We start from the raw sequence: 13,823 nt of genomic DNA on the forward strand, positions 1-13,823 counted from the left end.
TCATCTGCATATTCTGCATATTTTTCATGTTGTAGTAATATAGGAATGAAGTAATTATCTAATATTCCTTATTAAATTAATTAATTGTATTTATGTGTATGAACGTTGACCCTGCATGTATGCCTGTGCACCAGGTAAGTGTAGTGACCAGGACAGCCAAGAGAAGCCATTGAATCTCCTGGACTGGAGTTATAGATAGCCATAATCCCCCCATGTGGGTGCTTGGAATCAAACCTAGGTCTTCTGGAAGAGCAGCTAATGCTCTTAACTGCTGAGCCATCTCTCCAACCTCTTCTAATATTCTCAATATGATTTCTTCTTTATGGAAAGAGCTCAATAATCATTATTATTACCCCATCATTGACAAGCCTCACCTCCACACAGTGCATGTGTTTGGGGGAATGTGCATGTCATGGAGAGACAAGCAGGGAAGGAAAAATGAGCACAGGAATTCTGTAGCCCTTTGATGTGTTCCTTAGAGTGATCTCATATTTGATGGGGAAAAGGAGAAAATGAACATATTTGTATTTATAGTGCCTGTCTAATTTCTAGAACATGATTAGAGATTCTGCATGTATCAATGCCAGTTAAAAACAGAATTTATCATTTCTCTGAGTGCCACCAGGCCTCCCCACCAAGGGGAAGTGGCCAAATAAGGGGCACCAGAGTTCGTGTCAGAGTCAGTCCCCATTATCCACTCAGCTGTGGAGAATGTCCTGTCCATTGGCTAGAACTGAGTGAGGGTTCGATCTTTATTGCATGTATTGTTCTTGGTTGGTGCAGTAGTATGGGCAGAGCTCCTGGGCCCAGATCTGCCCATCAGGATAAGCAGGCTACCAAGATGAGACTTGATAGCCTATGACCATATAGTGGAGGAGGAGTTCCCCATTGGTCACAGACATAGGGGAGGGAAAAAGGGTGAAAGCAAGAGGGAGGGAGGAATGGGAGGATACAAGGGATGGGATAACAATTGAGATGTAATCTGAATAAATTAATTAAATAAAAAATATTAAAAAACTAAAAAAAATTGTTTTAAACAGAATTTATTCAACCATTCTCTTCAGAAACTAGTTCATGTTCAAAGGAACATTAGTATATATGCTCTTAACAACACGAATAAATTACAGAGGTTTCCAAAGGACTATTAAGAAGGCAGTTTAACCAGTTGCAGCCTCCCCACAGGGGCAAAATGCACTCGTAAGTGACATGTTCTGTTTTAAATATGTTAGCCCCAGCCATCTTGATATTACCTGTATGTGAGCTCTTGGTGTGGGCAATGAAATCTACCAATAGTTAAATGAAAAGTTAGTAGCTTGTGCATTTATACTAGTACTTAACCGAATGAAATCGTTATGGTTGTCAAAACATTGTGCCTGTTTTCTGGCTCTAAGCAATTAAAATCTTTGTTGTCTGTGACACGTAAACCTCGACTGATTACTGGAAACAGATTTTGGAGCTTCTGTAAAACATAATTTATCTTCCCCTAAGTAATGGCTTTTTAAGCCACTCCAGACTCACAATGGATAAGACAGAAATGAAAAAAAAAAATGGCCATGATTCCATCCAGCAGGCATTGTGAGCCAGGCTGTATGGCTAGTTACTGAAGGCCAAAGACAAATGAGGCAAAGTCCCTAGTTCAAAATAACTTACAGCTGGTGGAGAAGACTGTCATACAAACACATGCTGATGTACCAACTAGGAGGTAAGGACATCTTCCTGTTCCCACAGCTACACCTCACTCACGTCTAAGAGTAACATGAGAGATGGAGACAAAGGAATAAAAAAGAGGTGGGATATGTTGTGAAGATCACATAATATTAAGCCTAGATTAGCCAGGCTACTTGTTCCTTCTGTTTTATTCATTTGAGTGTGCGCATGCATGTGTGCACGTATGCATGTGCGCATGTGTGCACAGGTATGTAGAGGTCAAAGGTTAGTATTCAGTGTCTTCCTCTCTCTGTCAGTCACTCAGTTCGGAGTTCAGTGACTGGCTAGTCTAGCTAGCTGTTAAAAAGTTCAGGGACCCACCCGCCTTTGCCTTCCTAGCGCTTGGATCACAGGCACCACATTTGGCTTTTTATGTGGGTGCTGGGGGTTTGAACATAGGTCCTAACATTTGACTGGCTGGCATTTCATCTCGTGTGCCAGCTTCTTAGGTTCTTTTTCTCTGCAGTATTTTAGTGGGTTTGTCAAATCATGCAGAACTTCCTCCTTGAACTTCTATGGAAGCTGCCATGTTGTCTGCTGCTGTGTTCTCATAACACTCCCATGTATCTAGCCCATAATAGGGATATATTAAATATTTGCTCATTTTAACTAAGAAGTTAAAACTCCAGAACTTACTAGTAATTAAAAAGAGCAGAAGAGAGGCCCGCCCACTGCCATGTCACACCTCACGAGCGGAGGAAGACACCGGAAGCGAGAGCCACTACATTGTGCAAGTATGTGATGGACAGATGGGACAAGGAGGGAAGTAGAACAGTGTGAGCATAATGAGAAGAGGTGGAACTGGAGACTAGAGGGTGGAGAGGACCAGCCTGATGTCAGCAGCGTGGCCTGCCACCTGAGGCCATGGCAAAGTCCCAGTCCGTGCTACCACCGAGGCCCATGTCTGGGTCTGTGGCCATGCAGCTAGCAGCAGGTGTCTGTGTCGGTGTCTGTGGCTCATATCACCACTAAAGGCCATGCTGAAGTCCCTGGTCTGGTCTGCTGCCTGGGACCATGGTGATGCCCAAGGTGTTAGGATTCTGCTTCAGTCTGCCTACTTGTGATGTCATTGCTTACCTGCTACAGGGGCGTGGTCCTGCCCAGGGCTATATAAAAGGGCAAACCATCCACTTGGTGACCTTTTCTCTCTACTCTTTCTCTACTCCCTCTTTCTCTCTTCCTCTTCCTCTTCTTCCTCTCTCTCTCCTCTCTTCTGTCTCTGTCTCTCTGGGGTACCACTCCCCCCTTTCCTTCTCTCCCCATGCTCATTTAATAAACCTCATATAACATAATATCTGGCATCTGGTACCTTATTACCTTATAAGTTATTACCTTATGTCTTAGAGCCCTAATTTTTAGTCATAACATTGGTGCCAAAACCCAGGATCGAACAAGGGACAAGCTGTGCAGAGCTGGCCCTGCTGCTGGCTATAGCAGTGGGCTCTGCTCCTACCCTGGGCAGCACAGTAGAGCTTTCCCAGGTGTCAGGGGTGCAGGTGAGCCAGCCCCAAGGGTGTGAGCTCAGGAGAGATGGACTTGTCACTCTCCTGTTGTGAATGGCATGGACAGGACAGATGTCCCCCCCACCCACCCCCACACACACACCTGCAGCAGGAGGAGGAGCTGGTCCAAGGGTCATGAGAGCAGAAGAACTACCCATTCCTCCTCACCAGCTGCAGTATTTGGGAGAGTGGGCCCTGTGCCTCTCCTGGGCAGTACAGTTGAGCTGGTCCTGATGGCACAAGTGTGAGTAAGCCACCCCCAAGGACATGAGAGTGGGATAACTGGTCCTGCCCCTTACTGGCTGCAGCGTTGAGTGAACTACCCAGGGCAGAGCTGGAGAGCTCTCCCTAGTGGTGTGGACACAAGAGAGCTGACAGACTGACCAACTCAGTTTCCACCCAGGCCCAGATTCAGGGCTATGAGTTGGCCCGCCCCAACATTTACCTCATCCGCGAACTGCTAGAGCATGTGAAAGGGTCTGTCCTGAAGATCCAAAGCTGCAGGATCTCCATCACAGGGCAGCAGCAGGATCTATGAGGAGTCCTGGTGAGGCAGAAGCCAGAGGACACAAACCAGACCAATGACTCACTGCAGTGACTGTCTGGAAGTAAGGACCTGTAGACTAAAAGGTATATTGTGGGACACACTGTGACATACTACAGCTTCCATGATGACCTTTTTTTCTTATCTTTTTAAAAATTTTCTTTGGGGAGATTGCAAGGGCAGAGGCTGAATACAAAGGGACAGGGAGACAGGTGGGACTGGGGTGCATGATGTGAAACTCACAAAGAGTCAATTAAAAGTTAAAAAATAAATAAATGAATAAAAAGAAAAGAAGAAATAAGCAATGTGTTCAACCAGTGTGTCCTGTTATACTCAGTTATATTTATAAGATACTTATTGGCCCTTTCCTGGGGTTTAAACAGGATGACCAGAACTCTATGAGCCTTGGATGCCCTGCCTAACAGGATCAGGTTTTCCATTTGCCTCACCATATTAAATAAACATGAAAAAAATAGCCTGGTTTCTATGTACCCATGAGATGAACACATTGGAAAGCCGTGGGCTGAAACATTCGTGGTCTCTTCCATTAAGTTTTATTACTTTCTATTTGGAAAGCGAGCACAGAAGAGATGGAAGGAGAAGACAGACAGGATGGACAGTGGGTTGCAAACAGACTGACCAGCAGATGGAGACACCAATCCCAGCTAAATTCTTAGTAAAATACATTTTTTGCAAACTAGGTTGAAGTGATTAAGGTTTACAAGAACGTCTGGCATAGCAGATGGCACTGGGGCCCCAGCCTCAACCTTTTAGTCTGGTTCTGACTTCTGCCACAGTTCATAGCACATTGGCAAGAACCCTCCTCAACAGACCTGAGAGGCCCTTAGTCTTGGTGCCCAGGGGCTAACTGAGGCCACAGGAACCCAAGGTCATGTACAGCCCGGAAAGCTGGTGGGTAGGTAACTCTCAGTGGAGACAGAAAAGGAGCCAGGAGATAAAATTCAGCCCTTTCCCCTTCCAGCAATGGTTCCAAGGCTTTTAGGTGTTTCACGGGACATCCTAGCAGTGTTGAACCATTGCTATCACAGTGACTTGAGTATTGATCTTATATTGGTTTTGTTGTCATTTTTCTCTCTCCCTTTATTTATTGCTAATTTCTAGGACCGTTTCCAAATACATGACCCATAGCCATGTCTTTTTTCAAGCTGTGGTATTGGAAGCCCATTCATGAAAATGATGCAAACCTCAGAGAAACATTTAAGTATATATTTTATGGACATCTTTTTTTTTTAAAAAAAAGACTTATTTATTTATTATTTATATCTTGATTTGCCTATGTGTGTGCCTGCATGCCAGAAGAGGGCACCAGGTCTCATTATAGATGGTTGTGAGTCACCATGTGGTTGCTGGGAATTGAACTCAGGACCTTTGGAAGAGAAGCCAGTGTTCTTAACCTCTGAGCCATCTCTCCAGTACCTTACAGACGTCATTATAAAGCAGACTTGAGAACTTAGCACCTTGGTTCATGATGATGGGACAAAAAGCCTTAAGTCAGCTGACTCTAGAAGAGAGAGGAGGAGAACATTGTACCAACCAGCCTCTTTTTCCTATAACAAAAACTTTCTAGCAGCTTCTGCAGGTCAGAGAATTTGGAAACGAATGCTATGAGCCATCCCACAGCACCTTCTATTTTGTTTCAGGAAACCGTGCACGTAGCATGCATGCTGTAAGCACCTAACATTGGTTACGGCATTTCAGACATGATGCTTAGTAACATCCTCAAGACAGTGGTCCAGCTTTCCTCTTAGATATGGCAGCTCTAAGAGGAGCATCATTCTCAACTCCAGTTGACATGGTAGGTGGGATCCGTGTGCTCCCAGTAGGCAAAGCCAGGGGCAATCCTTGACAATTTCAGTAAGAGTTTATAAACGAACAATTGATTGGTCCTTTAATGTGGCTTGCTCTCCTACTACATATTCAGTCACTTAAGTTATGAGACTTGACTTCCTGCTCAGAAGGTTAGGAGACAAGGAGGTACAGACTCAAAACTGAGTTACAAGAAACCAGTTTATAATAGATTTTGTAAAGGATTTTAATTATTTATTTGATCTATATGCGTGCTTTATCTGCATATACCCCTGCACACTGGAAGAGGGCATTGGAGGGTATAGATGGTTGCGAACCACCATGTGGTTGCTGGAAATTGAACTCAGGACCTCTGGAAGAACAGACAGTGCTCTTAACTGCTGAGCCATCTCTCCAGGCCTTACTGCAGATTTTTAAAAATAAACCTCAACTCACTCAAATATTTGAAATTTTAGAATCAAGACCTAACTGGAAGAAAAGAATATAAGAGGCATCTCGGTGTCTCACATTTTACTTGCTACTGTTATCATCAAAACTCATCAGACTCCAAACCATCTCAGAAATCTCCCACAAGCCCTTAGGGATGGCAATCTTACAGAGGAAGGCCTGGCATGTTCCCATTACGCTCGTGTTTATAGATTGCTCCCGAGGTATATAATATTAAACTGTTCCGTGACCTCTTCATACCACCCAGCCAACAGCCCTAGTGTGTTCTCAGCCTAGCCCTCTACGGGTGACTTCATGTAACAGAGAAGAGCGATGGCTTTTGGTTTTGTGTTTCAGAGTGGTTGTGACTCTTGCAGTAGTGGTGTGGCTTAGCTAGGCTTTCATAACAAAATGCCAGAGATGAGGCAAAGTAAAAACAAAACACCTTCCCAAGGCTTCTAGAGACTGGGAGTCAAAGTGTCAGTACATTCTATCTTCTGAGGCCCACTCAGCTGACAGATGTCATTTTCCTGTGTCTCTTTACCTAACTTTGCCTTCCTTCCCTGCTGTGTCTTCAGGTGATCCTTCCCTAAACATGTTCAGTGTGTCTTCATATGTCCAAATTTCATCTTGTAAGGATACGGCCAGACTGGATTTGTGGCCACCCAAAGCCCTCGGTTTAGCCCTCCAAGGCTTTATCTCCAACTCTAGTCACATATGAACCCATAAACGCTAGGGTTTCAACACATACAACAATTTAGCTCATAGCAAACAGTAAAGCACATTTGACTTTAAATTCTAAACTTTGTAAAAAGGGTAAATTAGAAAGTCTGTTTCCAGGGTTGATGAGGTGGCTCGTCACCGATAAAGCCTGGTGGCCTCAGTTCAAGCCCTGGTACCCAAGCACAGGGAGGAGAGGACCATGCCATAGAGTTGTCACCAAACCTCCTCCGCATGCACCACATCGCAGATACACACAAACACACACAAACACATGCACATAGACACGCACATATATGCATGTTCTCATGTACACATGTGAGCACATGCACACAGACACTCATGCACACACATACACACACACAGGCATGCACACACACGAACACATGCACACACATGGACATTCACACACACGTGCATGCATGTGTACACACAGACAGACACATGCACACATACGGACACACACACACACAAATGTGCACGCACATATACACACACAAAAAAAAGTAGGGTCTGAAGAGATGATTCATGGGAGGAGGGGTTAAAGTCAATTGCTGCTGTGGCCGGGCCTGGCGGCCCACGCCTTTAATCCCTACACTCAGGAGGCAGAGGCAGGCGGATCATTGTGAGTTCAAGGCCAGCCTGGTCTACAAAGAGACTCCAGGGCAGCCAAGGCTAACACAGCGAGACCGTGTCTTGAAAAACACCACCACCAACAACAACAAAAAAATTCACTTGCTGCTCTTCCAAAGGACCCAAGTTCAGTTCTTAGCACCTACATTCAACAGGCCACAACACCTATATGACAGGTATGTTCAAGCCTAATTAGGGTATATAAATGCAGGGTTATTGGGGGGCAGCTCTAGGGTGGCTTCACTGATCCCACAGGTAGAGATCACTGAAGCTGCCATACAGAGGGGGACAGAAAAGTGGGGACAGAGAGAAAAGAAAGAGGAAAAGCTGGGGGAGAGGGGAGCCAAAATGTCTGGATTATATTGTGAAGAGCCTCTGGGGGACAGGAAGCCCCGGGCCCAGGCTGCAAAGCTGAAGGTGGAGATTGGGGTATGCCAGCCATGCCCTGTAATAGGTAAGGACTGAGGGATGGTAGGGGATCCTGGGGACCTCATCTGCTTGTCCCAGGTCTGAATTCCAGCACTGTACAGCTGCAGCTCAAGGGATCTGATGTCCTTTTCTGACCTTCCTGGGCACCTGCACTTACATATGCATACCCACACCCACACGCAGACACATAATTGAAAATAAATATTAAAAAAATTAATAAAACCAACTTTTTGGCCAAAACCTTGATCATGGAATGGACTAGAGCTGCCAGATTTCACGAATAATAACACACACACACACACATACACACACACACAGAGAGAGAGAGAGAGAGAGAGAGAGAGAGAGAGAGAGAGAGAGAGAGAAATTGTTTCGATAGAAAGTTCAAGAATACAGTATGTATTATTTTAGTATTACTATGCCTCATGGGATATTTGCGACAAATATAATTAGGCATGATATATTCGACCTAGTTGTAGAGTCTCGGGGGGTAGTCTAGTGACCCTCGGTGAACTGCTTGATGAGTATCACCCCCTGCCCGTGCAAGGTCTCCCCCGCGTGGGAAAACAAAAGCACCTTCCATATGAGTTTGGGAGCCCAGAGCAGGGGGAATTTCATTTTTATTTCTCTGGGGAGTCTAAAAGGAGATGGCCTTCCACAGAGTTCCGTGACAAGGAGGAAAGTGATTCGAATATGAATCCAGCGTCTGAGAATGGGCCTGCCTGCAATAGTTCCTCCACCATAGCATTATCCTTCTCCACCTCATGTGTTCCAAAGCCGATGGTATTTTAACGAGGCAGAAGAAGGGTACAGGAGTGGCTGATATGGAGTGACATGCTTGAAGTGCTCGCCTGAGCTCGGTTAAAGGGGTGTGTGTGTGCGTGTGTGAGTGTGTGTGTGTGTGTGTGTGTGTGTGTGTGTGTGTATGTGTGTTCATATTTTAAACACCATAATCAAAAGTAAGCACAAACACTAAAACTTCAGTATGCTTCCTAAGTCTCTCTTTTTGTTGCAATATCAGAACCAGAGCCCCAAGATGAAATGTTTTTTTTAATTAAGAAATATAAAAAATCTAAAGATATGAAAGAAAAAATAAATAAATGGAAAACAGTCCCATGCTGAACTACTGCCACCTAGTGGCTTTGTTCAGTATTACAAGATTGATTTTCTACTTAGCTGAATACCTAGCATTTAGATGACATAAAGATTAAGAAGTAGTCCTCAATTTTATTATTCTTTGTAAATAAACTTTGCTAATACAGTTTAATTGAACTATGTGTTCCAGAGAATATGTGTGTTATTCTTGGGTATATAAAATGTTTAAATTTCCAATGTTTAATTAGGGGTAGTTAAAACAAATATATGTTAAACTAATCAAAGACCCAGCACCTCTCTGCGCAAAATAATACTTGCACAAATTATGTGTAAAATTTATATGTTAGTACACAGTTGTAAGTACATTAATTGTCATTTAATGAGTTGTTTCATAACCTATGACTTATGCTAATTAATCAGGTAAATAATGATGAGCAAGTAAAAGCCATAGGTTGCAGTGGCTAAGAAATAGTTTTATTAAAAGGCCGGTGAGGTATGGTCTCTTAGGTACAGGTCTATAATTCTAGTAGTCAGAATCAGCCAGGAAAATTATCCATGGGAAAGCAGCCTTGGCTACATACAAGACAGAGTCCGAAGAAGAGAGGAAATGACTGTGTTTTAATGATGAAAGTCAACTCTAGAGTATTGGCAATATTCCCGATTGTCTCTGACCATTTTTGAGTTACTATGTAACTGTTCGACAAATGGAACACTTTTTTTTTTTGTTTTGTTTTGTTTGGGATTGGTTTTTTGTTTTTGTTTTTGTTTTTCGAGACAGGGTTTCTCTGTGTAGCTTTGACTGTCCTGGACTCGCTTTGTAGACCAGGCTGGCCTCGAACTCACAGCAATCCGCCTGCCTCTGCCTCCCAAGTGCTGGGATTACAGGCGAATGCCACCACCACCTGGCTGAACATTTTTAAAGCATCTGAATTTGTAAGAATGGACAAATGGCGTAAGGTTCCTTGTCTTCGTGGATCTTTGAAATGGCCTTATACGTAACACTTCAGTATTGCTTAGAGACTAATCACATTATTAACACTTCAGTATTGCTTAGAGACTAATCACATTATTGACTGTTGTGGTCTCTCTTTAGACTGTCTTTAGAAAACCACGGGCTAGGTGGGTCCTAACAACAGAGCAACTCCTCATAGCTCTATGGGCAACCTCTAAGATGAAAGAGCTGTCGAAGTTGGTTCCCACGTAAGCCTATCTCCTGGGCTTGCAGGCTGGTCCGGACTAGATTCTCAGGGCATTTCTGTACTTGAGATCTCTGATGTCACTTTGTTTTCTTGTAGGACAATAAGCCTATCTGATAAGGGACCCTCCCTCATGACCTTGTGACCTTATTTAACAAAATCATCTCCCTATAAGCCCTCCTCTAATACAGTCATGTTATATGACAGGGCTCCAACGAATGGCTTTGAAGGTACACAACCCACTCCATACCACTGATGTTCAACACGTTAGTCAAATAAACAATTCTTACATGTGATGGTGAATATTGCCTGTCAGTATGACAGGAAGAGAGATCACCTAGGAAACAAACCTCTGAGCGTGGCTTTCAGGGTGTTTCCAGAGAGGTCCCATAAGACAGAAAGCCCCTCCCTGAATGTGCATGACACCACCCCATGGACTACGGTCCTCGATGGGAGGAAAAGACAGAAAGAAGAGCTGCACACCAGCATTCATCTCTTCCTGCTTCTGTACTCCTGTCACCCCAGCTAGATCTGCTCTGCCTCCATGCCCCGCCCCCCGTGATGTGCTGTACCCTCAAACTCTCACCCAAGATAAGTTGCTTTTATCACAGCAATGGGAAGAAGTAATAATACAATATTTAAGCTGCAGATTCAATGGTTAGTTGATAAGAGGAAATCTGTGTTATTTGTGTCAAAGTTTAATGTGTAAGAGGAGGAAATAACGTCATTTGAAAACAATAAGCTTTATGAACCAGAGCGTCGGTATTTAAGTTCAGTGTTCGGCATGGAATGGAACCACGGGAAAGAAACAAGTCCTTAGTGGGGGGCTGAGATGAGGTTTGAGACAAAAGACAACAAAAAGGTGGGTGGGGCTCAAGAAACTGAATAACTGGTCAAATTCTCTACTGAGTAAAATGATGTAGGCCACAGCACAAGGGCTCTCTGTGTAGACATGAGGAATATAATAAATAAAATGCTGGCTGATCAGCAAGAATAGGACTGTTGCTGAATACACCGAATGGCCAACTCCAGCCTGAAGCCACCTGCTTACAGATGGGGACATCTTTTGTCTGAAGAATGACTCGTGCTCCGTCCTCCCCCAAAGAACTTCCTGTCCCTGGCTCAGAACACCCAGGGGAATTGTAAAGGAAATTCTCTGCTAAGTCATCAAGAAACTTCCTTTTAACACTCCTGGACCTAAGTATTGATCACCATAAGAAAATCTCTAAAGCGTCTATCAACAAGCATACCTCCAACACATGCACACATGTGCACACACACACACACACACACACACACACACACACACACACACACACACACCGTCTCTTCTAAGAAGATCTGTCGCCTTCAAGTTTAAACTAAATGGAAGTCACATTCTGGAGGCCTTGCACTGAAGATTCAGAGAAGCATCCGGATGGAGGCCAGTGCTTCCAGTCATAGCTCATGAGGGAATGTCTGTGGATAAGAATAAGGGATAGAAACTATTCCAGCAAGGACCTCAAAAGAGGTCCCTAGCCAGGTGTAAAAACGTCATTGGTTCTGTCCCAGACAGGGGCCAGGGATACACAAGGGGCCTCTGGTTTCTGCTCTGCCATCTCTGTAATACGTAGGTGAGCACCAGTGGCTGGACACTATAAATGGTGACATGACTCAAACTGAGAAGCACCTGGACAGCTCAAGGGTGGTCCAAATGGACTGAGCAACTCGCCTTCCCACGCCTCCTCCAGCTTCTGCCACTAGACCTATAATCATCCCCTAGACTAACTCCATCCCTGGGACCTGCTCCATCCCTGGGACCTGCTCCATCCCTGGGACCTGCTCCATCCCTGGGACCTGCTCCAGCCACACAGGGATGCTGCCTCCTTCCTGTCACTTAAGTTCCCATCTAGAGTCCTAGAATAAAGCATTCTAACTTGACCTCCCTTGTCCTTCCTCTGCATTTGAGAGACAGGAACCCAGAGCTACTAAGTCAGTAGGAGTTTTGTTTGACGGTGACTTTGTGGCACCCTAACCCCTGAGTTAAAGCCCATTTGAAGCTAGGATGCCCTGGCCTACTCAAGGACCCCACTTTTACACTCACGGACCCCACTTGGCCCAGATCTGTGTGATCTACAAGACAGCGGACGATCTCCGTGGTCTTTAAGATCTTACTAGTGAACTGTTCAGTTTTCTAGAGATTTGATCCTCTTCTGAGTCCAGATTTTTTTTGGAGCTCAGTTTTTCCTAGAAAAGTTATCAATTTGTTTTCAAATAAGTCCACTAGGTGTTATAAGCAACATAACCAATGCACTATCTATTGGACTAATTAACTGACGGACCTCGATTGGTCTATTTGCCTCTTTAGAGTTAGAACATGTGAAGGTTAAATGTAATTCTCAACCAGTTATGTCATTATCCCATACCAATTCTCCGTTCTCATTAGATGAAGAGCCTTTTAAATATAGGGTAACAGTATGAAGAGAATGGATTTGTATTTTCTCTTTTAAATGAAAGGCTGTGATTAGAAATCATAGTATATTAGTTTTACCACACACAGAGGCAGGGAGAGTTAAAGGTCTCTGACATCCTTTTACCCAACTGGACTGAGTTTTCTGCATCTAAAATAGTATCTGTCTGTCTGCCGGTCTATTCCTTAATGGAGAAAAATCATCACTCAGATCACCCTGTGCTTCCTGCTTGCAAAAGGTTTTCTTGTGTAGTATAGTCAATTCATCTATAACATTTTTGATGTCTTCATAAAAAAAAAAAAAAAAACTCAATTAAAAGGAAGGCCATCAGGGGGCTGGAGAGATGGCTAAGAGAGCATTGGCTGCTCTTCCAAAGGTCCTGAGTTCAATTCCCAGCAACCACGTGGTGGCTCACAACCATCTAATAAAGAGATCTAGTGCCCTCTTCTGGTATGCAAGTGTACATGTAATGTAGGCAAAACACTGTATACCTAAATAAATAAATCTTTTTTTAAAAAAAGGGGCGGGGGGGAGGCCATCAAATAACCACTTTTGGCAAGGTGGTCATTTTCTAATGTATGTCCTAACTCATACTAAGGGATGAAATGATGCAAGGAGCGTCTTTCACATCTTATTAGCAAACTATGGAGTAAAAAGCTGTTGATTTAACACACAAAGATCACCTACCAAACTATATGCAAAAGGGGTCCGAACAGCTATTGGTGCTTCTCCATCTCACACTGTTCCACACTCAAGAATAAAAGATGAGGCTTCACGAGGATCCCTTAATTATGTGGCTCCTGAAAGATGAACAGGAATTCCGAGTCATTCTGTGTTACTTTAAGCAAGGGACATTCAGTTCCAGCACACCCGCACTCTAAGCCACAGCCTGCAGAACTGGGGCGGTCCAGGAGGTGGGCGGCCCGCAGACTTGAAATGAGGGAGGGGCGGGGCCTGTGGCGGTGGGAGGGCGAACGCCGCCAGGGTTCAGCCCCGCCCCCTCAACTAGCCCCGCCCGCCAGACCACGCCCCCTCACTCCATCAGGCCCCGCCTCCTGCCTGCTAGTCTCGCAAGTCGGGTCTTGGCAACGCCTGCTCGCACGCTCTAGCAGCCTTCCGGTTTGGGCACCAGCCGCTGCGCAGCCATGTCTGAACACTTCTCCTTAGCCGCCTGCGACGTGGTAGGCTTCGACCTCGACCACACGCTGTGCCGCTACAACTTGCCTGAGAGCGCCCGGGTGAGTGGCGCGGGCAGCACCAGGCGCACGGCCTCCATGGCGGCTGCGCAGAGTGT

At 44.7% G+C, this 13,823-nt stretch overlaps 1 protein-coding gene across 2 annotated transcripts in view; it reads left to right on the forward strand.

Annotated features, from left to right (window-relative positions):
* Window positions 1-13,600: 13,600 nt before the first annotated feature.
* Window positions 13,601-13,823, forward strand: part of Nt5dc1 (5'-nucleotidase domain containing 1) — a 97,404-nt gene continuing 97,181 nt past the window's right edge. For both annotated transcript variants that reach the window (XM_051164593.1, XM_051164592.1), the window contains exon 1: window positions 13,601-13,767. In XM_051164593.1, the coding sequence (XP_051020550.1) occupies window positions 13,675-13,767 (93 nt within the window). In that variant the 5' untranslated portion in view covers window positions 13,601-13,674. The remainder of the gene's footprint in view (window positions 13,768-13,823) is intronic.

This window comes from Acomys russatus, chromosome 21 (genome assembly GCF_903995435.1).
Source record: "Acomys russatus chromosome 21, mAcoRus1.1, whole genome shotgun sequence".
NCBI classification, from domain to species: Eukaryota; Metazoa; Chordata; class Mammalia; order Rodentia; family Muridae; genus Acomys; species Acomys russatus.